Consider the following 26,955-nt stretch of genomic DNA (forward strand, 5'->3'; position numbering starts at 1 on the left):
TTTTGAGGTACGCTGCCTCTGAAGCTGGTGGTTCCATTTAGTTATCGGGGCTAATAGCCGTCGATTCACTAAGAATTCAGCTCCTCTCCTTTTAAAGCCATCTATGCCAGAATTATGTAAGAAATCCTTAAATTGTTTCTCGTACTATGACCCTTCTCAAGGAAGAGGCTATGGCCATAAAAATGGTCTGAGCAGGCTGTGTATAATCAACATCTAAACACAGCCCAACGTGGCAGCTTAAATTGATTACGCAAGACAAAGCAAGCCGATTAGGGTTGCATAAGTCCTTCCAGTTCCACCAGACATTGGTCAGGGCCAATGAGTGCTGAGCGCAGTAGTGAAGTGCCTTCTGCTGACTGAAGAAAATACAGCACAGCCTCTTCTCCCATTCATACTTTGGAAACACAGCCCTGGTGAGGCTTGTAAAGTAGATGTGCCCACACTCCAAACTCAGGAAACCACTTCTGTGCTCCACAGCCAATACACGTCTGTTCCTGGCAATCTTCCCCTTTTGTCTGCCGCTTTCCCCGCCGTCTCCTAACCTCCCAATGGCATTTGATCTTTTGTACAAACAACTGACCCGCATCAAGGTCTCAGGCAGGGATTTGCCCTCCCAAAGGTACAAGAGCCTTGGGACAGTCAGAAGGAAACGGCAGCAGCTTGATAAGAAATGCCACTGAACATGAGCCTAGGCAGGGTTTTTTTCCCCCAGTGGCATTTTGGCTCCCAGTCCTTTGGTAAATAACAGAGAATAACAGAACTGGGCACAGACTGGTGCCGCGATGATCTGGGCCTTTCCCTTGCCGGGGCCTGATAAGCTACAAAGCGGACTCATGTAGCTATTACTGGCAGACAAGCATTTTTTTGTTAAAAAAAAACCCCTTTGTATACAAAAAGAATTACACAAGATTCTTAAAGATGGTATAAAAGTGTTTGGCATTAACAGCCCAGTTAAAAGGATCTTCACTGATCAATAGCAGAAGTATGAAAGAGCACCATTGTTAGAAGCTAGAGAAGGTTTCGATCTGGATTCAAACTCTTTGTTGTTTAGATGCAAAGAGGCCCCTCATTTAGAATCCAAAGAGAGCAATCTGCCTTCGGTTCTTTGGCCAATCAGAGTTTCTTTTGGCCAGCTCAGCCTCCCTCTTATTGGTCACTGTGACCTTCCTTTGATTCAAATTGCCTCTGCTTTCTTAAAGACCCAGAGGTAACCCCAGCAGAATGACTGAGATGGGAAAGGGTGGGGGACGGGTTGTATCTGCTTGTGTCTGTACCATTCAAATTTATGAATAGCTTCTGGCACCGGTCTTTCCCTGAATCAATGCAAAAAAAAAAAAAATGCTTTCCAGCCACAAACTTTACTTACATGGTTTTGGCAACCTATTTTCTGCACAACAATATATAGATATAGATATATATTTATATATGTAATTCATGTCAAATTTTATTTTCTTTATACTCCAGAAGATACAAAGCTCTTGATGCTTGCTTTTTTTAAAAAGGATTTTAAATTTTTTTTTTACAAAAAAGTTAGATGTTTAACTAATACAGTAATTTTTTTTGTTTCATTTTCATCTCCCCACGCCCCACCCTTATCATTTTAAATTACAAAGGAAACAGCAGGCACTGAAACAAACAAACCAAAATCCAAAATTAAATTTGCTGGATTCAAAAACATGTGCTTTCCAGTCATGTCATAAGTGAATGTGGCAACCAACCAATTTTTGTGAAAGAGAAACAGAGAGCAAGAGAAAAAGTAGGCAGATGTTATCAACGGGTTTAAAAAAAAATCAGAATCCTGCTTTCATTTCCTGTCTATACCAGACGAAATCCTAAATTAATATGGTTAAAGCACAAAGAATCACTGTATACAATATAGGGGGAAGAAAAGGGATAGGGTTAAATCCACCAATGGCCAAAGTCTTGCTCCAAGACTCATATGACAAAGAGACCTTAGAGAAGACTTTGCTCACAAGTGGGAGGTCTTCATTTCTCAAGTTGTGAAACCTTAATTACAGACTAAAGAATCCACACGTGACTTGAAGAAAAAAAAACATGTTACAATTCCCTTTGAAGCACAACTTGTTAATATCCTAGCCAAAATCATAGAAGCAGTCCAGCAGTGAGTGATTATTTTAACATCAAAAATAAAATCTGAAGCGTACAGTTGCAGTCTAAGCAGATCTCCTGAAGCAAGGACACTTCCAGTTTGCACAAATGTTATGGCAACAGGCCCGCCCCAAGGTGCTGAAGGTTCAGTGGCCATTGATCGAACACTGACATGCTGAAAATTAAGAAGGGAGGGAAGAAATCCCCCTCTTCTAGCACATCATGAATGTCAGCAACAAGGAAAAGTCCATCCGCTCCAGATTTGTCTGAGGTTTCTGAATAAGGACAGCAAAAAACCTTGGATGAACCATTTATATGTTTGGAAGTACAAACAAAAAACAAGAGCCGTTACAGAAGTCAAAAAGGCAGCAGAATTGTACCCCAAGCTGTAGTGATCATAGAGACAGCAGTATGATGTCGCTTACTTCAAAAGCAGATTATACAGCCCACGTCAGTTTCGGCTACCACGTTCTGAGCCATTCAACCAAGATTTTTTTCTCTCTCTCAGTAAATCCCAGCAAACAACCCATCACTTCCACTCTTCCCAAAGAATAAAACCTCAATTATTAGGACACAAAAATAATTAGAGTCACCATTTAAAAAAAATTCACAGTTCAAAAAGAACAAAAGGAAGAAAGGAAAATAAAAGTGCTATTTCTCATGACTACCTAGGATATACTTTTGAATATATTTTTTTTGCAGTTTCTCTTTCGCTCGCCTTTTGATTTCCTTCCCCATCTCGCGACCTTCACTTTCTACTTGGCACCATCCACTTAGAAGAGTCAGCTAAGAACCTAATCTGTTAGACGTAAGCACGGATCTTGATCCTGCCTTCTCCGGTGGGAAGGGGGCTGTCGGGCGGGAACGTAACCAGCCCCGGCTTGTAAGGCAGGCTGCTCAAGGACTGATTGACGGGGACCACCCTGCCCTGCGCGCGCCCCACAGAATCCGCAGCCTGTTTGGTTCCACCGATGTGAAAAAACAAACGCAAGGCCCTCCGAATCCGAACGGCAGTGATGAGTAATGAGATCCTGTGTGTCGATTTCTTCTTTTAGTTGAGGAAATAATAATAATAAAACAAGCGGCTGGACTTTAGCCCTGAAAGAAAGAAAAGTCAGAGCCAATTAATACGGAGTTGGGGAGGGGGAGGGCTCAGACTTTGTAACTGTGCAGCTCACGCTGACTTCCCCACCTTTAATGGGGGTGATCACCACAAGTGGTCCCTTTCTCTCCTCCCGGAAGGAGCCCCCCAACCAAAAAGAGCTGTTGTACACCTTCTGCTTCTCTGCCTCCAAAACTCCAGCAGTGGTCATTGGGAGGGGCTGTGGCTCAGTGGTGGAACATCTGCTTGGCATGCAGAAGGTCCCAGGTTCAATCCCCAGCATCTCCAGTTAAAGGGACTAGGCAAGTAGGGGATGTGAAAGACTCCTGCCTGAGACCCTGGAGAACCGCTGCCAGCCTGAGTAGACAATAATGACTTTGATGGACCAAGGGTCTGATTCAGAATAAGGCAGGTTCATGTGTCATGCACGTGTTCCCTTGTGCTACTTCTGGTGTGGCTTGAGCTGCGTGTGAACTGAGAGCATGCCCTGTTGCCGAGCAGCGGTTCTGGGGTCCATGCTCAGTTTGTGGAGGGATGCCACCACATTACTTCTACTAGGCCCATCACATTACTTCTACTAGGCCCATCACACCCTGTCGATTCATCTCTCGACAGTGGGACTTCCCCGAAGCAGCTCTCGGAACCCCTTTACACATTAGGAGAGCCAGATCTGAGTCCGGTAGCGCCATGAAGACCAACAACATTTCCAGTGTATAAGCTTTGGAGAATGAAAGCTCCCTGCGGCAGACAGAAGTTGGAATGGAGATCCCTGAGCTCTATATTCCAGTCAGAAGGTGGGAAGGGTGCTGCAAATTTATTTATTTAAAAACATTTATCAGCTGCCTTTCTTCCTTACGGACGCCAAGGCGGCTTACAAAAGCATCGGTAAAACACATGAAATAAAATACGTTAAAAACATAAAACCCAAATTTAAAACCACTGTTCAGGGCTGCTACTAAACTTGACCAAACACAGTCCTAAATCAAACTGTCTTCAACTAGTCCCTTGAACCTTTTATTTGAGGACTTCCGCTCTTAGGTCAGCAATGGATTGTCCTGGAAGATTAAAATGCTCTCCCTTGCATCCTGACTCCCTTCTTTGCAGCACCCCTCCCACCGCCAGTGTGGTGCAGTGGTTAAGAGTAGTGGTTTGGAGCGGTGGGCTCTGATCTAGAGAACCGGGTTTGATTCCCCACTCCTCCAAATGAGCAGCAGAATGCTAATCTGGTGAACTGGGTTTGTTTTCTCACTCCTCCACATGAAACCAGCTGGGTGACCTTGGGCTAATCACAGCTCTCTTACAGTTCTCTCAGCCCCACCTACCTCACAGGGTGTCTGTTGTGGGGAGGGGAAGGGAAGGAGATTGTAAACTGGTTTGATTCTGCCTTAAGTGGTAGAGAAAGTCAGCATATAAAAACCAACTCTTATTCCTCCTCTTCTTCTGACTGGGATATCAGGGCTCATTGATCTCCACTCCTACTTGTATCTGATAAAGGGAGGCTTTGAAGGGGAGAGGGACAGAAGCCACTTCGGGTCCCCATTGGAGAGGAAAACAGAGTAGAAATGAAGCAAACAAATAAGATAATGAAAACGGTATATGACAAAGTAGTGAGGGAGTCCAAGTAAGAAACTTCACATATGAATTTCTCTGATATATTTCTAGGCACGAACCGTAGCCACTTATACTGGTCTTCCGGCGATAATTTAAAAGGAGAATAATCGGAACGGTTTAAATGGCACAGGAGTCTTGGAGCGCTACTCAACAGGGAGGGAGAAATGCATTTTTAAAAATCCCACCACAGTGGCAGGGCTGTTAATGTTGGTTTAATTATTTCTCAGCAGGACTGCTTCCTTGAAAAGTTTTTTAAAAATTATTCAAGTGTGGAGAGAGAGAGAGAGAGAAAAGCGGGAGGGTCCAGAGCACGTCCTCTTAAATCCAATCTAGTTAGGGATCACACCTTAAGCAGTCAACTGATTTAGAACTCCCAATAACATTTTTTCGGAGGGGGGAAGCCATTGTGGTGTTGTTTGTGATTTGAGAAAAGGGGAACTTGTCCATCAATGACAAGGAAAGAAAACGCCCACAGAGCAGTCGTTTGGAGCTGCAGTGGCCATGAACATTTCCCACAGCTGCTTACCAGATCACAGCCGGCATGCAGCCAGCATGGTTTAGCGGCCAAAGTATCGATTTGGCTGGAGAAACCTGCATTCAAATCCTCTTGCAAGAAGGGAGTGGTCACATCAAAGAGAGCCAGAATGACAGTGACAGAACACAGCCGGTTCTAAGCTGGAAGTCAACTAGGGCCCAGAGGTAGGGTTGCCAGGTTCTTCTTTGCCACCAGCGGGAGGTTTTTGGGGCACAGCCTGAGGAGGGTCGGGTTTGGGGAGGGACTTCAATGGCATAGAGTTCAATTGCCAAAGCGGCCATTTTCTCCAGAGGAACTGATCTCTATTGGCTGGAGATCAGTTGTAATAGCGGGAGATCTCCAGCTAGTACCTGGAGGTTGGCAACCCTAGCTTCAAGTGGAGTAACTCTGCATAGGATTGCACTGGCCATGCTCTTCCATCCAACAGACAGAGTGCATGGGGGGTGTCTTTATTCTCAATGAAAACGAAGAGTGAGGGGAGCTAAACTTGACTCCTCTTTGCACTTTACCTCACTGTGCTCCAATGACTCAAGCTCTTTCCCCCTCTCTATTCCCAGAGGTTATCCTGGTTAGTAAAGTTGTCAGCTCCAGGTTGGAGATTTGGGGTGGAGTGGGGCCTGAGGATTTGGGGAGGGACTTCAGTGGGGTATAATTCCATAGAGTCCACTTTCCAAAGCAACCATTTTCTCCAAGTGAACTGACCTCTGTCACCTGGAGATCAGTTGTAATAGCAGGAGTTCTCCAGCTACCACTTGGAGGCTGGCAACCCTACTAGCTAGGGAAAAATCTGTAAGGATAATACAGGATGTGGAGAAGTCAGGAGAAGGCATGGTTTCGCCCCTCACCCGCATACACTCTTTTTGTTATTTTAAAAATAGATCCCTCCCCATCTTTATATATGAACATGGTTGACACACATAGAAACACACATGGATAGTCTGCCACGTCCGAGTGGGTGCTCGCTCCACCGGTGGTGTTGCGTGACATTTTATCCAAAGGAACGGAGTGAAATATATCTTAAACAACACACAAAGACTAGCCATTTTCTTCAATTATCGGCTTCGGCCCACAAAGGAACCAGGTAGCTAGAGAGAACGCATAGCGATGCAGGTCATGCAGGAATGAGACAAGTTCACCACAAGCACCAAGAGCCATCAAGAGAACCTACCATGCATGCAAATTAGACCCAGGAGTCAACAGGTTGGGGTTTAGGGTCACGGACATCCACCAGAGTCACCGAAGCCCTGTTATTCCTGCTAATGGTTTTCCTATTTGTGTCATTCTGCAGCAAACAGGGGTGAGGCGTTAAAAAGGCAAAACAGAGCAGATTAATCAAACAGACAAACAAACAAACAAACTCGGCAGTTCAAAAGGGTCGCCGGGAAGCATTAGTGCAGACCGAGAGAGAGGGAGACAAAGAGAGAGATTCAGCCGCGGCGTGTGTCCGTGAGCGTCAATCCAATCCCACTGTAGCTAAAGGAAACGGGAGGCTCACAGCAGCTGAGCCAAGAGATTGCAGACTGCTTGGAAAGCAACACACATTTCACTTTTTGATTTTGGGGGTGGTGTATGCCTTCAGAGCGGGGAGACCAACTTTGATTTTCCCGCAGTACTTGTTACTACCTTGTCTAGAGCAAACCATAAATGTGGTCGAAGCACATTACGTGGGAGGGCCATGGGACAAATGAGCAGGGTGGGGAACAAAAAAAAAAGTTACCTACCCACAGGAAATAATGTCAACTTAGGCAGATATTGAGCATTAAAAGTCCTGAGCTCATATTCTGAGTTATGCACAGCATTTGTTTGAGATGACGCATGTCTCTCATTCCTCCCCCCCTTTTCTTTTTACAAATTAGATCTCTGACAGAATTGAGTGCCAGTTTTGGCAACTGACTTGACATTTTCTTCTAAGTTTTGTGGGAAGCTCTAATAACCAGAACTGGCATAGTCCATTTTCTTTCTCACTTGTATCCTCTGAGTTTTACAGTCCTCCCTCTCTCCCTTCTTATTGCATCCATCCCATCAATCTACTATCAGAACTCAAATTCTAAGTTTTCTAATCCTCCACCCCCCAGGAGCCAATTTTGGTGTAGGCTAGGGTAAAAATTGTATTATTACTTGTCTGACTCCCCTCAAAAGCCTGTTCAAATAAGTGAAGTTCTGCTGTATGGGTATAACTCACGAAGGGTAGCCGTGTTTGCCTATCTGTAGCAGGAGAAAAAGAGCAAGAGTCCAGTAGCACCTTAAAGACTAACAACATTTCTGGTAGAGTATGAGCTTTCGTGAGTCACAGCTCACTTACAGTAAAAAATGGAAGTGACTCAAGGTAGCTCTAGGAATTGCTGGAAACTATGGTTTTTACCATATAGTTTCCAGAGATTCCTAGAGCTACCCGTGTCAGTTGTTTGGTTTAAATGGAAGTGACGTGGCGCCACAGCCAGAATTATGCCCCCCCCCATATCCTCGCCCACAGCCATCCTGTCCTACTTTCTTCTGGCTATGAAGCAGGGCCAGCAACTTTTCCTGAACTTTCTGACTGCTTGCTGACCTCTATGAAAATGTGAGAGAGCCAGAGGCCACAGGAGAGAAGGAGGAGCAGCAGCTGCCCCTCACTGTACCCTCTCTCTCTGGGCAAAGCTAAAGACCTGGACCCAGCAGGAGAGGACAAGAAGGTGGGTGGTGTACAGAAGAATTGGACAATTAATCCCCCTTTTCAAGAGAAATGGAATAAAAAATTAGGTTATGAGTTGGATGAAAATGGAACTTTATACTCACAAAAGGTCTAAATTTTACAATAAGTTGCATTTAGAGAAAATTTATTTAAGATGACACATATGTGGCATCTTTCCCCAAGCAGAGTTCAAAAATTGTGCAACTTGGATAAAATTTTTAGTAAATGTTAGTATTGTGATTCAGCTGGCACAGATTTTCTACACATGTGGTGGAGCTGCAGTAGAGCCCAAATATATTGGATGAAAGTGATAGAAATCATATCCAGCGGCCTTAAAACTGTTATTCCAGTAAGATCAGAAACAATTTTATTAAATTATTTTCCAGATAAGCCAAAGATTATTCAAGTTATGTTTTTCCATATACTAACAGTTGCAAGAACAAATCTTGCGAGATACTGGAAAAGCAAAAAACTCCCTGATTTAAATAACTGGTTTGATAAGGTTAAAGAAACCTATGCTTTAATTAAGTTGACGCATTATAATAATGACAAAAATACAGAAGAACTGGACGCTCACTGGAATGTAACAATTTCAAAGAAGGAAAAAACACTCCAGTGTGTAAATCGCAGTGAGGGAGGGAAGTGACAACCATGCGGATTTTAGATAATAGTTAGAGTAGTGCTTGGTTCAATATTATGGATATTTTAGTTATAATAGCAGCACACTCTTAGTTTCTTCTCAAGAATTTTAGTAATGTTATATTTCCATTTTCTTTTGTTGTTGTATTTCTGTTTTCCTTTGTTGTTGTATTCTCATTTTCTCTTAATAAAATTAAAAAAAAAGAGAAGGTGGGTGGTGATAAGGAAGAAATGGGCCTACAGAAGGAAAGGTCACAGAGAGGGCATCTCATGCAATGGATAGGGTTGCCAGGTCCCTCTTCGCCACCAGTGGGAGGTTTTTGGGGCGGAGCCTGAAGAGGGTAGGGTTTGGAGAGAGGAGGGACTTCAATGCCATAGATACCAATTGCCAAAGTGGCCATTTTCTCCAGGTGAACTGATCTCTTATCAGCTGGAGATCAGTTGTAATAGCAGGAAATCTCCAGCTAGTACCTGAAGGTTTGGAAATTAGCACGGGAAAGTGGTACACAAATGCACATAAACAGGTTGCAAAAAACACGTCTATAATGAGTAATGAAGCTTACTTGTACATTTGTATATAACCAATCACTTAGTTGCTAAGCTTTCATGTTGTACACTTGTTTTGTTCTTTCCATCTTCATTACTCATTATTGACGTGTTTTTTGCAACCTGTTTATGTGCATTTGTGTACCACTTTCCTGTGCTAATTTCCAAACCTATTTGGTATAGGCACGGAGGTGCCTTTGTTTTTGTTTTTCTCAGTACCTGGAGCTTGGCAACCCTACAAAACACGCTGATGCGGTTCCCACTCCACTCTCCTGGACCAAAATGTGATGGCAATTAAATCCCATGAAGAGCCATTCCCCAAGCCCGTGCTTGTGAAATGGGTGCATTCAGGCTGCTCTGGGCAGCCAGATTTGAACACGGTCTTCCTCGTAGGGCCAGCCACGTGGGTCACTGAAATCTCATCACCTGCGGCTCGAGCCATAATCCTCGCCCCTGTGCGTGAGTGCCCTTGCCCAGTCGAATTCTTCGAGTCAAGCGGAGCAGGGGGTAAAGAGGGCAGTGTGTCTCACGGTCACGGCAAAGCTGCAAGATTCTTCAGCGCAGGCCTGGCTAAATACGGCATCCGGCTTATCGGATTTGTGGCTGCAGCGTGATCCTGAGACAATGGATTACGTTAACAAGACAGGCAGATCAAGTTCCTGACAAGGAGCAGGGCTGAAACAATCCTTTCATGCCTCGGACAAAGGGAGAAAAAAATAAGTCTGCTTCGGGCCCCAAGTGAGGGCGGTAATTAATAAACTGAAAAGACAGAAGGGGTGATTGAGTCCAACCCTGATTTGAAAGGGCAGGAAATCCAGCTTTTCGAGAGGGCAGAAGAAGAAGCAGAGAACTGCATGGGTTGCCGAGACTGAAAAGCTCACAAAGCCACTAGCAAAAAAAGTAAATTTCTTAATGTGGGGCTATAATTCATGCCATTGTATTCCCTACTACTATGTATGGGTGTGAAAGCTGGACTTTGAAGAAAGCTGATAGGAAAAAAAGTAGACTCCTTTGAAATGTGGTGATGGAGGAGAGTGCTACGGATACCGTGGACTGCCAAAAAATCAAATCAGTGGATTATAGATCAAATCAAGCCTGAATTGGCCCTAGAAGCTAAAACGACTAAACTGAGGCTATCGTATTTTGGTCACGTCATGAGACGACAAGAGTCACTGGAAAAGACAATCATGCTAAGAAAAGTTGAAGGCAGCAGGAAAAGAGGGATACCCAACAAGAGATGGATTGACTCAATAAAGGACAGCCCTCAGTTTGCAACATCTGAGCAAGGCTGTCAAGGATAGGACATTTTGGAGGACACTGATTCATAGGATCACCATGAGTCAGAAGCGACTTGACAGCACTTAACACACACACATTTGATCTAAGGGTTAAGCCAATGAATTCTGCATATTGAGTTACATCAGTCTGGTGATTCTTGCAGCTCGTATGGGTGGGGCTCAACCCACACCAGCTTCTGAGCAGTCCTAATGGCTGAGGGGGATCGGCATGATACCACCATGCATCTGATCGGCACTGTTACGGGTAGGGATGTCAGAGGAGAAAGAGGAAGGCGCTAACCTTTGCACGTGTCTGATTGTGCATCATGGAGTGCAGTAACAAATGTGAGAAGCTGCCATGTGGATATGCCATGAGCCATTTGTTTGTGTTGGTGAACAAGCGGGCCTAAAGAGACCTATTATGGTTGGGCACCAGTCGCATACAGCATTTTTAATTTTGTTTAGGGGTTTAAGCAAAGGAGACAAAGGCTGCTTTGAAAACAATACAAGAAGAATAGGAAAGGGGAGAAAGACAAACGTTCAGTTCAGACATAATGTGAAACAATGGTTTATTTTAACTATGATTAGTCTATTGTTCCAGGATTTGGCTCGCAGACAATTATTCAAATCCTGGTTTGTCTCACCAACACTGGTTGTATTGCCTTCACTCTTTCCACTGCCTGTTCCGCAAATACCTGCCTGGTATTCCAGCATGCATGGCAGTACCAGGTTATTAAGCCAAGAGTCAGTTGTCCAAACATAGTTAAGACCCACTGTGGTTAATAATGCAGTTAATAAACCAACTTCAGACTTTGGTTTCAGATCCTGATTTAACCATAGTTGGGCTTGCTTTCTAAGTATCACACTAACTGTCGTTACTTCACTTAAACCACGGTTTCACATGAGAGGTGAACTGAGCCCGAAAAAGGGAGAAAAATACCAAGTGGAGAATAGAAAGGGACACCTGGGGCGGAATTAACAAGTGGTTGCTTCTAACTCAAGCTATTGAAAAGACTGAAGACTACAGCTCTAGACCCCTGGCTAAATACATCTTCCGTGGCTATCTTGCACATATGGGGGGCATGTGTAGACAATGAACATGTAGGGCACAGTATGCGCTGCACACAGACACTTGCACACGTTCCACTCCTTCTCACCATGGAAACCACGAGGGAGCAGAAGTGCTTGAAGTGACTATTCTCAGAACTAAGTCTCCTGCACAGCTATAGACTTGGGGGTTGGGGTTGGTTTCTAGCAGGCACTGAAAGCAACAGAACAACAGCAGCAGCAGCAGCAACAATTACAAAAAGGCCCATGCCTTTGCATACAAACAGCTGTTAGGAATATTGTTGAAGGCTTTCACGGTCAGAGTTCATTGGTTCTTGTAGGTTATCCGGGCTGTGCGATTGCGGTCTTGGTAGTTTCTTTCCTGACATTTCGCCAGCAGCGATGCCTGCCACAGCTGCTGGTGAAACGTCAGGAAAGAAAATACCAAGACCGCGGTCGCACAGCCCGGATAACCTACAAGAAACAGCTGTTAGGAACTTCAACACCACAAGGAGACTCCCAGAATGAATAGCAGACCTCCGGTCGTGCACCAAGTCCTCAAGGCAAACCATGTTTTCCCAGATCCTCAAAAGGAAGGGGGAACTGAATTCCAGCAGAACCCAGAGTGAGCAGAAGACACAAAGGGGTCTTGTTCAGCTGGTTGAGCTGGATGTCTAAGGAGGAGTTGGTGGGAGAGTGACCAAAGCGGTAGAGATCGATCAAGATGGTTTTCTTAAGGTCATAGAGTTGGAAGGGACCACCAGGGTCGTCTAGTCCAACCCCCTGCACAATGCAGGAAATGCACAACTACCTCCCCCACACACCCCCAGTGACCCCTACTCCATGCCCAGAAGATGGCCAAGATGCCCTCCTTCTCATGATCTGCCTAAGGTCAAAGGACTATGAAGGGAAAATAGAGTCTCCTTGGGAGAAAATTTGGGCCTTAGGGAGCCACCTTTCAGGGGCCCTTATGGCCCTCCCCAAGGGAAAAAAATCATGAACCCCTGCCCTCTCACAGAGTCTGAAGCAGGAGAAGGTTGGGCAGATGCGTGCAATACAGTTGCTCAAAATCCATTCCTGAGGTAATCCACTACATCTGCCTTTTGTACCAAGGTTTCCACTGTGGAGATACCAACCTGTTAGGAAGTTCCACTTTCCTATATGTAGGGGCTGGGAAAAGGTTAAGTGAAAGCATTTGATCCCTGAAGCTGGAAGGAGATGAACAGGACAGGTAGTGACATTCCAGCAACCAAAAACAAGAGTTAAGGCAAGGTGATGGGCAGATGGTATCTGAAGGAGTCATGACAGCAGACTTTGACCATTCAAGTAACTGGCCGAGGATGTTCCAAGAGAGGTCTCTGAGCCTCTTCATGAAGGGTTGGCAAAGAATATTGAAAACTCCTGCCTTAAGAGTTCCCAGCATGGCTACAACCAAAGGCGAACTGGGATACCAAGTTGAGGTAACACATTTCCCTCCACTAGGTTCCCTCCAAAACTGCTTCTTCCCCGATGGTGCCCGCCTGCTCTGTTTACCACACACACACCCCCGAGCCATATCGTTCAACAGTAGCAACCACAAAAGAGGAAATGCCCACCCGGGAGGACAACCGCTTACTTTTAGAGGTTCTTTCTCTGATGCGTCCCCCATATTGTCGTTGGCTTTGTACTTCCGCTCTTTTTCCCGGTGATCAATGGTGGAGTAGCCATCTATGAAGGAATGACATGTGACCCATGAAGGAAGCTGCTGTGTCAACAAGGCAGCACGAATGGGCATTTGTTCTCCTTCGTCAACCAGAGCAGAGACAAAGCTTCACATGCACCCCCCAAAAAACTAGCCACACTTGACTCCACCACAGAGGGTTGATGGGAAAGTGTATCTTTCCCCCAGTTGTAATGTTTTCCCCTCACAGCCCATATAGTAGTGCCTGGGATTCCACTGAAGCAAGAGTCACATTTCTCTCTCCCAGCATGTGCCTTATTTGCTTCCTGAGGTGACAGAAAGGGATATGTCACTTCAGGTGGGAAGAGTCACATTTATAATCCCCCCGCCATCTAAAAACTCCCTGCAAAAAACCTTAAAAGATCAGATGGAAGGATTCTAGTTTAGTTGTTTTCATGCTGTTGTAATTTTCTGCTTACAAGGGATTATAAATGTAGGGGAACATTCAATATATTCCTTCGTCTTCAGTCTGATACATTATGGTCTGTCCTGCCGCCTGAATGCTCTACCACCTCATTACCCCTCCATCTTGAGGAATGTGAATAGCTCAGGCCTCAGTCTGTTGCAGCCAAACCAACAAAGAGTCTTGAGGTAGTTTAAAGATGAACCAATGCATTGTGGCATAAGCTTTCATGGGCTAGAGCCTACATTGGTACATCAAAATTCACCCTATTATCTGATGTGATGTTCATGCACCACACCAAAGAGCATCCTGGAGTTCCAAAGTGATCTCTTATCCAAGAAATTGTTCAAGGGTAGGTCTGCTTAGTTTCTGAGATTGAGCTAGCCGTAGCAGTTTCAGGGCAGTTTCTGGATGGAACCTGTCCAGCTATTTGGAGGAGAGGTAGAGGGGGAAAGAACCTCAGACCCACCTCTGGAAATTACTGGTTGTTTCCAAGATGATGATGAAGAAGAGTTGGTTTTTATATGCTGACTTTCTCTACCACTTAAGGAAGAATCAAACCGTCTTACAATCTCCTTCCCTTCCCCTCCCCTCAACAGACACCGTGTCAGGTAGGTAGGGCTGAGAGAGCTGTGACTAGCCCAAGGTCACCCAGCTGGCTTCATCAAGAGAGACTCATCTACTTCACCTGTCTTTTTGGTGTTCATTGTGGTTGGCAGAGGATAGTCTTCCCCCCCGGGGGGGGGCAGAAACCCTTAATCCAGGGAATGTCACAGAGAGTCTGACGAGCTTTCTGGATCAGAGTGGTGTAATGGTTAAGAGCAGTAGTTTGGAGCAGTGAACTCTGATCTGGAGAACCGGGTTTGAGTCCCCACTCCTCCACATGAGCAGTGGACACTAATCTGGTGAACTGGATTTGTTTTCCCACTCCTACACATGAAGCCAGCTGGGTGACCTTGGGCTAGTCACACACTCTCAGCCCCACCTACCTCACAAGGTGCCTGTTGTGGGGAGAGGAGGGAAGGAGATTGTAAGCCAGTTTGATTCTCCTAAAAAGGTAGAGAAAATTGGCATATAAAAGCCAACTCTTCTACTTCTTCATTGATCCCCCTTTTCACCCCTGGACTTAGGATGTGGCATTATGTGATGCTCTTCAACCTTCTTCTGAAGCTGGATAGTGGTCTTGTGTTCAAATGGCTCCTGCTCTCTGCATCTGCTCTATCTGGAAGACACCCCCTTCCCAGAAGTCCTTCTCCAACCACAAAATGCGCCAAGCAATGGTGAACATTTTACTCTGAATACATAAGTGATTTCTTCCAGCTATGGAATGTCCAGTCTACAGCTTTTCGCTGTCAGACAGGTTAAAACATGGCCACCCTGCAGTGTGATCTTATTTGAAGCTATTTTCTTCCTACTGGGAAGATGTATATTTCAGTCTTCCCTTAAGCAAAGTACATATAGACAGCTTATTCACACTGACTCGGACTTTTGAAGTGTGTGTGAAGGTTATGAAAGGCAATAAATTAATCGAGGAGGCAATTTTTACTGTTTTAGCTTTCAAGAGAAGCTAGTCTTGGTTTGGAAAAGCTATCTAACCTATCTTTCCATAGTTGACCAAGTTGGATCCAATCCTTTCCGGTAGACAGCAATGAGACAACATCTTGAGGTCTGCTTTTGCGGCCACCGACTTGCAAATCAGGTGCGCCGAGCCAATCCACAATCTATTTGTTGTTAACAACACAGCTATTTGTCTCTGCATCAAACTAGTTAGAAATCTACACCACCAGATTCTGGGAATAAATTCCTTTAATTCAGTTTCCCCTTTATATGCCAAATGGTGCTACTGCTATCTAGAAGAAGAATTAGACACCAGCCCAAAGAAACCTTTTCTGTGCAGGATTTCTGCTTATTTTTGGAGTCACTTCTCTACTTAGGTCATGCCCCCTGGCTGCCTGTTTCCAGGTGTTTTGGGAAAATGTGAGAGCCGCTTCGTATATTGGGTGGTAAACTAGGGTGGCAGCCCTGAACATATGTGGCAAGAACATAAGAACATAAGAAAAGCCCTGCTGGATCAGACCAAGGCCCATCAAGTACAGCAGTCTGTTCACACAGTGGCCAACCTGGTGTCTCTAGGAAGCCCCCAAACAAGATGACTACAGCAGGATGGTGGCACCATCCTGCCTGTGTTCTACAGCACCTCAGATAATAGGCATGCTCCTCTGATCCTGGAGAGAATAGGTATGCATCTTGACTAGTATCCATTTTAACTAGTAGCCATGAATATCCCTTTCCTCCATGAATGTGTCCACTCCCCTCTTAAAGCCCTCTTAAAGAATCCCGTCTCAGATCTCTGGAAGACTTGTCTGTATATTGTATGACGGCTGAGCACAAATAACTTATTTACTTTCGTCTTTGCTTATTATTGGAAAGCACCTGTGATTTCCACAGTTCGTTCAAGCTTCCTCTCGAAATTTCTTATTTTTTGAGCAAGTCCCTGCCAATAGGGAAAAAAACAACCCTTTCTAATAACAATGTTGATGGTCATTTATGCATGAGCACTTGGACTCAGGTTTGGCCCAGGTCTGACTTGGTTGTTCCTTGGAGCTCTGCATGAGTTCTCTGTCCATTAGAAATGACTTCACTGCCAGCCCTCACAATGTCTGGGTCTTCCCATTCCTCTGTTAACCCAACTTTTCCCTCTAACCTGAGCTCAGCCCTGCTGAAATCTCCATGCAGATGGCAAAGCTAGGCCACAAAAAGGTTGGCTTCTCTCACAGCCAACCACAAAGCAACGTGTAAAGAAGTGGAGATTCAAATACTTCCTGCTCCCTCAGAGCTATTTCTGAGCAAAAGAAAGGTATTTTTATTTCAGACTGCTCCGTTTTTTGTTTATTGTTCTTAAAATGATTTTTTATGTGGCAGTTGGGTTTTTTTTGGGGGGGGGAATCTTCTCTCACAGCGAGCATTGCAATTACAAAGCAGCATTTAAGGGGGAGGGACTTGATTTGAGCTTGGAGACTGCTGGTGCAGATTCCCAACAGGAAAGTGTGGGTCAAACCAGCAACAAACCTCAGGCAAAACTCCCATGCATGAATGACCAATGTGGGCTTGAAAGTAAGTGCAGCAGCACACAAATGCTCCCACCACATTGATGAGTTCTTTCTGAGCCAATGTGTAGTAAGAAGAAGCACAATAAAATTCATCTGGGAATATGCCTCTTGGCATGCAGGTAGCTCAAAGCTCCCCATTTCGCAACAACTCTGAGTCTGTTGAAAGCTACCATATTAAGGAAGGTTTCAAATCCAAACCTTTTTCTTGAAGTGCCAATTTTCTACAGGTTGGAAGGTCTGTTTGTTTAAGGGGGAGAGGAATTCAAACGTGTGACGGTTTTCCGTAAGTGGAAGCAAGGTGCCACAAAAGGCCAGGCTGTCTTGTCTCATGGTTAAAGACTCATGCTGTACTGACATGTGGGTACACACGTGTGTGCATCAAAACTATTGATCTTTTGGAAAGAAAAGTTCTGCTTAAATGTCAGCTTATCCGCATGAAAGAGCTTCTCCCTGAGAAAAAGCTCAACTCCTTTGTGAGTGACAGGGAGCGCAATTGAGAAAGACAGGGGAGGTTTGATCCATCACTGCGTTTACCTGGCCCGAGTTCATCCATAGGAATCATGTCCCGACTTCCCGACTTCTCATTATCTACAAAAGAGAAGAATTGAAACCATTGGACTGTGTGAAAAGCTAGCCAGACCTAAGATTAATCACAGAAAGAGAAGGAAATTATTCACTGAAGCACATATATAGGGGGTTCTAGTGACTCTAAAATTAAATCTTCTAAAGATGTACCTCCTGCTCTGATATCTGCCTGACTTATCTGGGAGATCTGTTCCAGAGGCCCTTCTCCTCCACGTGTTTCAATCTTCAGAAAATAAGGATGTAGTAGTAGAAGAAGAGCTGGTTTTTATATGCTGACTTTCTCTACCACTTAAGGCAGAATCAAACCAGTTTACAATCTCCTTCCCTTCTCCTCCCCACAACAGACACCCTGTGAGGTAGGTGGGGCTGAGAGAGTGTGACTAGCCCAAGGTCACCCAGCTGGCTTCATGTGTAGGAGTGGGGAAACAAATCCAGTTCTCCAGATTAGCATCCACAGCTCATGTGGAGGAGTGGGGAATCAAACCCAATTCTCCAGATCAGAGTCCACCACTCCAAAGCACCACTCTTAACCACTACACCATGCTGGCTCTCTCCCTGGTGACCAGGAGAGGGCCTTTTCAGTGGTGACCACAATGAATGAGTACCCTTCCCATACAGAACTACAAAACATCAACATTACATTATTGTAGGCATCCACTTAAAGCCATTCTCGTGTTGTCGGCCTGTGAGCCCAACTGGCCAACAACATTCGCATTAGTTCTGATACTAATGGGAATGAGGAAGGTCCGATATAGCCTGGCTTGAGCCAGCAACCATGTCCAGGAAATAAGTGTTAGCGGGAGGGGCAGCACTTCCACAGCCAAATCCTAGAACCAGTAGTCTAGCCCTCCACAAATGAAGCTTGCCTCTGAGACCACCACTGCAAAACCTCAATCAGCACTTGGAGTAGAATTTATTATGTGGGTGTCTCCAAGCCGAACATGATTTTAAGAATGGAATCAGAGAAGTCTGAGTTCTAGAGAAAATAGCTTTAATAAAGAAGCAATGCATATTTAGGAAAGACATTACAGTTAACATTCAAAGCACACATACTAAGTTCACCTATAGGTGGAAAGAAGAGGGACAGATCCCAAGTGGATCTGAAACCAATTCCCTCCTTCTCCACTCCATGGCCGGGGCTCAGCCTTTTTATAGGAATGGGTAAACAACATTCCATTTACTAATGTAACTCTTCACTCTCTCCCAAAGTTGTGAGTAAGAGTGTTTAGAACTAGAATGTCAGGCTGACCCTCTAGCAGGCCTTTAGCTCTGGACAGTGCTGCCAAGCACATTTCTCATAAATGTGCTCAGAATCATTCCAACAAGGATATCCTTGGGTTGTTACAGACTAGAGTCTTAGAGACGCTCATGGATATACTTTGGTTCACGCGAAGCATTCTGGGAACAAACATAGATACTGGAATATGGAGATAGATTAGACCTTAATAGTAGACTTCTTCATCACACATACACCAGAGAATCAGCCAGGAGATTGCAGAGTGCAGCGGACATGAACACACGTGGAGCTGCCTTCTACCGAATTAGAGCATTAGTCCACCAAGGACCATATTGTCTACTTTGGCAGTGGCTCTCCAGTGTCTCAGGTGGAGGTCTTTAATGCCCCCTACTTTCTGATCCTTTTACCTGGCGGTGTCAGGGATTGAACCAGGGACCTTGTACACGCAAAGCTCTAGATGCTCTATCACTGAGCTATGGGTGCTGTGAGGGTGCCCAGGTGAGAAAGTTTACCAAAGACTTGGTTTCAGGCCACTTCTCTTGTTGCCTCGTTTGTGGTCATTCAACCAATACAGAGGCTTCATAACTGTGTTCAGCCACAGAGAAGTCTCTACCAAACTTGAAATATCATAGAGGACCACAAATTAGATTTCCAGCTTGTCTGTCTAAGGCCAGGTTTCAGATCTCCCATTATATGTCTCAGTAGCTCTGGTCTTTCACATCATCTACTGCCTGGTCCTTATGAGCAACCTGTGTCAGCTTTGGCTCTCGAAAGCTTGTATCCCCCCCAAAACCCTGTTGGTCTCTAAGGTACTGCTGGACTCGAATCTAGCTGTTCTACTGCGGACCAACACGGCTACCCTCAGAAACTGGTTTCACTCTGGAGTCGCTGCAGATTATTTTTATTATGGAAAAGCAGGGATATCCATATTAAAATACACAACTATAGACTAAGAATGTGAAGTGAGAAAGCTATTTCAAAGCGTGATTCCTGTTCGGGATCTGCGCTATCACCATGGTCAAGGATGGAATGTTCCCTTTTCAGGGCACCGTGAGCGGCCAATGGGCATTCGATCTGAACAGCTGTCTGCGAGCAGCCTGCCACCTCCTGAGAAGAGCACACGGCATTTCGAGATGGAAAACACTCTTTGCAGAACTGCAGAGCGGCTCAAGGAGATGCCCCTCTGACTGGCACAGACCTTGGCTTTTATCCACGAGAGGCAGCGTGCTGTCATCATAGCCAGATCTGCAAGAGGTGCCTTTAGATCCCTTAGGAGCGGCAGAGGCAGACTGGAAGAGGGGGAAAAATGCCAGAGTCAGCAGTTTGCAGAGAACAGCGCAGAGAGCAAAATGCATTTTTAAAAGTTATCTGAAACCCCTTGCTCTACAAAGACCGATGAGTGTCCTACTTCCTATTTTTAGAGTGGTGAGAGTCAGCGATAAAACAGACATAACAAAACTTCATCTTCTCCAGTGGAATGGGGTTTTTCCTGGGGTTTGAGCAGTGGGGGGTGAGTTCCTGCCCCAAAAACGAATAGTTGTATATGCAGTTTTTAAAAGAAAAGCAGCTGCACTTAGGACAGCTGCTCTCCTTCCCTAGAAGTTTTTAAGCAGAGGCTAGATGGTCATCTGTCAGCATTGCTGATTCTATGACCTTAGGCAGATCATGAGAGGGAAGGCACCTTGGCCATCTTCTGGGCATTGAGTACGGGTCACTGGGGGGTGAAGGGGGGAGGTAGTAGTGAATTTCCTGCATTGTGCAGGGGGTTGGACTAGATGACCCTGGGGGTCCCTTCCAACTCTATGATTCTATGCCCTGAGCATGTATGCGGTGACACCTTTCTCCCTTCTTTCAGATCCATCCTCATGCAGTTTTTAGCTTTTCCCCTTATTCTCAGCTGTAACTCAGCTGTAACTGCATTTATCTATGTTAGCCCCTTGCTCCCCTCTTTCTGTACTGCTCTCCATTTAGCTTGATAACTCCTTCAGGGCAGGGACCTGTTCATTTATAAGGCTGTAACGGACATCAAATTATAACCAACCTTCTTAGACCCTACTAGGTAACCACATTCTCTGTAGTATTTCTTTCTGCCATCTCCCACAGACATGCATATGGTGGAACACAGAGCAGAATCATGTTTTCACTTCATGGAAGCAGAGTTTCCTTGGGGTGAAACTGGAATTGTGTGTGTGAGAGCAAAATGAAAGTATGCTGGGTTGGATCCCACAGACCTGTTCTGCTAGTAGAGATTCTTTCCTCTAGGAGAAGGAGCCTTCAGAATGGATCTGTGAGATCCAGCCCTCCATCTTTACATATGCGCCATTAAAATCGCAGAGGCCCAAATAATAATGTGAGCCCCCACTGGCTCTGGTGATGCTTCTCAACGAAAACCCTGCATTTCCTTCACCTGGAAGTGGGATTTGGTCCAGCCATCCTTCTGCAAAATACTCCGTAGCTCTTTGTAACTCCAGGTCATCTGAAGAACATGAGAGGCTGCCTTGGTTTCTCGGGAAGATTGGCTGATTTGGTGTGGATGGGGGGAGAAAAGAAAAGCAAAGATCAAAAGGCAAAGGATACTAAAGCCTTTCACCAATTTAACTCATATCAAATGCAAAAGCCTCTTCAAGTATATCTGTATATTGAGTGAAAAGCACAGTCAAATCGCAACCGACTTAAGGCGACCCCGTAAGATTTTCAAGGCAAGAGATGTTCAGAGGTGGTCTGCCATTGCTTGCCTCTGCGTAGTGACCCTGGAGTTTCTTGGTGGTCTCCCATCCAAATACTAACCAGGGCTGATCCTAGTTTGTTTCCAAGATCTGATGAGATCGGCCTACCCTGGGCATCCAGGTCAGTGTATACAGGGTCAGATTGGGCACCAGTGTTTCCCAGAAGCGGAAGAAGGCAAAGGACATTTAAATCACACACTTTTATTTCGAATCAAAGGGACTGCATAAAAGAAAAGGAGAGAGAGAGAGAGAGAGAGAGAGAGAGAGAGAGAGAGAGAGAGAGAGAGAGAGAGAGAGAGAGAGAGAGAGAGAGAGAATGAGAGAGAGAGAGAGAGAGAGAGAGAGAGAGAGAGAGAGAGAGAGAGAGAGAGAGAGAGAGAGCGCACATTCAAAACTCAACAGCTGGCCCAGCAGAATATCATTACACACAGAGGAAGCCGGTAAATTGTCTAGTACTTTTAAGCCCATTTTTGAGCCTGGAATCAGGCTTGGGAGAACCAGGCTACTCTGAGTTCATAAGAACATGAGAAAGGCCCTGCTGGATCAGACCCAGGCCCATCAAGTCCACCAGTCTGTTCACACAGCGGCCAACCAGGTGTCTCTAGGAAGCCCCCAAACAAGACGACTGCAGCAGCATTATCCTGCCTGTGTTCCACAGCACCTAATATAATAGGCATGCTCCTCTGATCCTGGAGAGAATAGGTATGCATCATGACTAGTATCCATTTTTACTAGTAGCTGTGAATAGCCCTCTCTTCCATGACAATTTTGAGGCAAAGTGCTTGTGAGCGAGGAGAGTTACCGACCCCTAGTTTTAACATGAAGGAACAGTCAGACAGTACCATGCTTGCATTGTGAAGTCTGGGAAGGACTATACCGTGTAAGTTTGCTGATTGTGTAGGTTGGCTCTACGCTGATGCTGGGGCAGCCGTATGTCCACACTTTTGGTTGGATCACAAAGGGCAGCTTCTCCCTAACACCGCTGCGGCCCGGAGAGCTGTCTGAGATAGTATCGTTTGCTTCCTTGCGATCGCTCCACACCGGCCACCATTTTGATGATTTTTGTTAACGGCTTTATCGTATAATATAACAGTTGCAAAGGGAGGACGAGCATCTCCCCCTTTGCCAATAAATGTCCAGATTTTCTTAAAGGATGATGCCTGATAAATGCAGGCCTGCTGTTGAGGAATAGTGCAGCCCACAAGGGAGTCTGTCCCGAGATGATGGATCATTTCTATTCTATCGATCTTATCTCTGAAGTTAACCCAACCTATTAAAGGAGCTGATTTACGAGAGGTTGTCACGGCGTGTGCTTGGAGAGCTTCAGAAGCACAGCTCAAAGGAGCAGAGGGACATATACCACTGTAAAGGTCTCAGAGTATGCCTGGAGGATACCTGTTACAGCAACCGGGCTGAAGCAAAGCAGGCAGGGATCTCATTCATGCCTGGACTGGGGGGACCGCTTGGGATGTACATAAGTCGCCCACGATTCCATGAAGGGAGAAATGCAGGGTGGCGATAGAAAGTGCCATCAAGTTGAGACCCTATAAGGTTTTCAAGGCAAGAGAGAAACTGAGGTGGTTTTGTCATTGCTTGCCTCTGCATAGCAACCCTGGACTTCACTGGTGGTCTCCCATCCAAGTTCTAACCAGGGCTGGCTCTGCTTAGCTCCCAAGATCTGACGAGACTGGGCTAGCCTGGGCCTTCCAGGTCAGGGTGAAACGCAGGGTATGATGTAATAAACAAAATTAAAAAATAATAGTACAAGAAAAGGTTGCCGCCCACTACAGGTTCCACTCCGCTTTCCTTTTCTTGAATGAGAGAAGTACTAAAAACTCACCTCGATTTGCTGATAGCAACCAGTTTCTGAATGCCTTGCGTCTGGATCAGGGACCGGGCGTTTTCGGAACTGTCAGTGATGATTTCATGGATGGTATTCAGAACTGCCACCACGGTATCTTCCTCCAGGTTTTTAGAGGATCTTTGTTGCCTGCTAGGCAAATTTCGGACCAGCTCGCCCATGGCATAACTACCTGAAGAATGGAGATTGCTCCTATTAGTCCAATCTGGTCATTACGTGCAGTAAAACACAGGCTTGGCATGTAAGAGATCCAAGGGCTAAGCCTCAGGATTTGTATTTAAAGGATCCCAGGTAGCAGGGCTTAGTAAATTTCTGCCAGAAAGCTTTGAGAGCTGGGGAGGGGCCGTGGCTCAGTGGTAGAGCATCTGCTTGGCATGCAAAAAGGTCCCAGGTTCAATCCCCAACATCTCCACTCAAGGACTAGGCAAGTAGGTAATGTGAAAGACCTCTACCTGAGACCCTGGAGAGCCACTGCCAGTTTGAGTAGACAATACTGACTTTGATGGACCAAGGGTCTGATTCAGTATACGGCAGCTTCATGTGTTCATGTGCTGCTAACAGAACAGATAGTACTGGGCTAGGTGGACCAACAGCCTGGATCAGCACAGGGACCCAACTAAGAACGATGGTGCCAACTAGGCTTGTTTAATCAATAGTCTGTCCTGTACACATACAAAGCAAGGGATGAGACCCGATTTTAACATCCAAAAGGACATACAGAACTTTCCTTCAGCTTACCTCCTTGTGGTCCATCACCCAAAATTGCTTTTTACTCCCAACTCAGTTTCAGTCCTGGAAATGAGCCAATGGAGACAAACTGGAAGAAGGCTCAGCTCCCCTCACTTTATGCCCCCTAGTTTCAGAGGGCAGCCATGTTGGTACACAGTAGAAGAGCCAGCTTTGAGTCCAGTGGCACCTTAGAGACCAACCATTTTCAAGCTCCCCTCAGGAACTTTGACTCTCAAAAGCTGATGCCCCCCCAAATCTTGTTGGTCTCTTGTCGGTGTTACTGGACTCGAATCTACTCCTTTATGTCTCTTTTGATCTTAAAAGAAAGATTGTATGTGAATGGAGCAGTCACATGATGAAACCAACATGGCTGCCACCACGACTACACCTAGCTTGGGCCTAAAAGCAAAGCTTGGGCCTAAAGGACCCTGTGCAAGCACCAGGTCATTCCTGACCCATGGGGTGATGTCACATCCTGACGTTTCCTAGGCAGACTATGTTTACAGGGTGGTTTGCCAGTGCCTTCCCCAGTCATCTTCCCTTTACCCCCAGCAAGCCGGGTACTCATTTTACCGACCTCGGAAGGATGGAAGGCTCAGTCAACCTTGAGCCGGCTACCTGAAACCGACTTCCGTCGGGATCGAACTCAGGTCGTGAACAGAGCTTGGACTGCCGTGCTGCAGCTTACCACTCTGTGCCACAGGGCTCCTCAGCTTGGGCCTAAGACACCTTTTATGTCTTATATCAGATGTGGAATACCTTTCCCATTCATATAGTAGCCAAGCTGAGGTACCATGCTAAGATGCTCTTAAACTCCCATTTGTCTGATGAATGACTTAACTTGCCACTTCTTGCCATTTCGTAGTCTTGGTTGTATTGTGCTGCGATTATTTTCACTGAATTACTAATTTTTATTTCAACATGCCATAGGGTCTTTTTAAAAAAAAACATTTGAATTTTTAAACAGGTTTATAACAACCAAAAGTAATCAAAGTACAAAACAGGGCACACTTTATCAAGATGTAGTTCTAAAGAAATAAAAACAATGCAACAAGACTCTCTTTTTGTTTTTCTTTACATGCCTCAAAATGGGACTGAGATATCTTAAATCATAAATGCATAAATATGAAAGGCAACAAGCTTCAGTATTGAACAGCAGTGGCAAACGCTGCCGCTGTGTTTTGAAAGCACCCGAGAACTCATCTGTAAGTGAGAGCGGATCCTGCAGGAGAAGAGACTTTATGGGCATCAGTAAGAGTTTACATCCTTTATGGCGAATTTCACAGCCGCTGTAGATTACATTTTAAGGCCCTTGTCAAACAGACACCGGGGAACAGTTACTAAGGCCAGACATTAATGCTAATGCATGCATACAGAGTTTACTCAAGATAGCCCTGGAATAGCCCCGCAAGGCTGAAAAACACTGGCTTGCATTGCTCCGCTTTCCTCTGAACAGGGAGCGATAAAGAGCATTACAGATAACTCCAGGAACTAAGATCCTAATACTTCAAATGCACAGTTTCACTATTAAGTGGGATAAAGCTTAGCTCTCAACTGGCTTTCAGTTCTGATTCTTGGGGACACTGCGGCAAAACTTTTGTATGTGGCAGGAGAGCTCATGGATAGAGTGTCCTCTTCTAAAAGTGGGGTGTAATGCACTCCCAGTTGACACGCGTCCTGATCAGAGGCGGATCTACTGTGAAACTAATGAAGCTTAAGCTTCAGGGCCTCCAATCCTGGAGGGGCTCCCGAAGCAACTTTTTTTTAATGAGTGGATTTCTCTACAAAATTGATGGAGTTTTTTAGTGATAGAATCATAAGCCAATGGGTTGAAGTACTTAATATTGACGTTAGAACATGCTCTAATACTAGGCTGACCAAACGTACCGTTTTGAATGGGACAGTCCTGTTTTTGTCATATTTCCTGGCCATCCCGTCTTTTTAATTAAAATGTCTATTTTGTCCCGTTTTGAATAAACCAAGCCAGTTTTGTTGCCTCACCCTCACCACGCAGCTTTATTTTACACTCGGAAGGAAAAGGCACAACTTTCCAGTTATGGAAGGAAGCAAACGTGGCCCGTCAGTCAACACATTCCCACCCACTGTGCTGTTGTGAGCCTCTGAAGCAGCATGCCAAAAAATGTACAAGGCTTGCCTTCCCCTCCCCTCTTGCCACCTCGGGATCATCACGGCTAGTTTCTGAGAGTGGGTGAAAGCACTCCAGGCTAGCCAATTAGAAACAATGGGAGAGGCTGCACAGCCCATTGAAGATAATGGGAGCCTGGATTGCCAATTGGCTTGCATGAGCTCCATTGAAATATATTACAGCACAAAAAGAGTTGCAAAGAAAATGTGGAATGGATTTTCCAGTAAGGTCCTTAAACCCAGCTACACTACTCTGGGACTGGAATGACAGCCCATGGGAATAGCACAAGAGTTCGGGACCAGAATGACAGCCGCTGGGATGAGCAGAAGTGTTCTGGAACTGGATTGACAGCCCCAGGGGTGGAATGACAGCCCCTGGGACAAACAGAAGTGTATTGGGACTGGAATGACAGCCCCCAAGATGGAATGACAGCCCCAGGGGCTAGCACAAGTGTTCTGGAACTGGAATGACAGCCCCCCCAGGGTGGAATGACAGCCCCTGGGATTAGCAGAAGTGTTCTGGGACTGGATTGACAGTCCCAGTGGTGGAATACGTGGGTCACAAAATGCCTCGGCTACACCAGCAGTTTTAGTTGTGGTGTTCCACGTTAAGGTGCCTAATTCTGCTGTTAATTGAACATTCAGAATACAGTTGATCATGTTCCATGTTCTGCTTCAAATTCCTTATTGCACATAAGAAGACCATTAGAAAAGGCATGCTGGATCAGACCAAGGCCCATCAAGTCCAGCAGTCTGCTCACACAGTGGCCAACTGGTGCCTCTAGGAAACCCCCAAACAAGATGATGCAGCAGCATTATCCTGCCTGTGTTCCAATGCACCTAATATATTAGGCATGCTCATCTGATCCTGGAGAGAATAGATATGCATCATGACCAGTATC

The 26,955-nt window shown here is 45.4% G+C and overlaps 1 protein-coding gene across 5 annotated transcripts in view; it reads right to left on the minus strand.

Moving 5' to 3' along the window:
- Window positions 1-3,034: 3,034 nt before the first annotated feature.
- ARVCF (ARVCF delta catenin family member) overlaps window positions 3,035-26,955 on the minus strand; it is a 291,383-nt gene continuing 267,462 nt past the window's right edge. For 4 of the 5 annotated variants that reach the window (XM_056859269.1, XM_056859268.1, XM_056859272.1 and 1 more), the window contains 7 exons: window positions 23,159-23,351; window positions 21,000-21,111; window positions 19,791-19,881; window positions 17,305-17,358; window positions 13,153-13,244; window positions 6,526-6,639; window positions 3,035-3,207 (listed from right to left, as the gene is read on the minus strand). In XM_056859269.1, the coding sequence (XP_056715247.1) occupies window positions 6,538-6,639; window positions 13,153-13,244; window positions 17,305-17,358; window positions 19,791-19,881; window positions 21,000-21,111; window positions 23,159-23,351 (644 nt within the window). In that variant the 3' untranslated portion in view covers window positions 3,035-3,207; window positions 6,526-6,537. The remainder of the gene's footprint in view (window positions 3,208-6,525; window positions 6,640-13,152; window positions 13,245-17,304; window positions 17,359-19,790; window positions 19,882-20,999; window positions 21,112-23,158; window positions 23,352-26,955) is intronic. The other variant, XM_056859270.1, reaches the window with a different exon arrangement.

Source organism: Euleptes europaea, chromosome 13 (genome assembly GCF_029931775.1).
Source record: "Euleptes europaea isolate rEulEur1 chromosome 13, rEulEur1.hap1, whole genome shotgun sequence".
In the NCBI taxonomy this organism is placed as follows: domain Eukaryota; kingdom Metazoa; phylum Chordata; class Lepidosauria; order Squamata; family Sphaerodactylidae; genus Euleptes; species Euleptes europaea.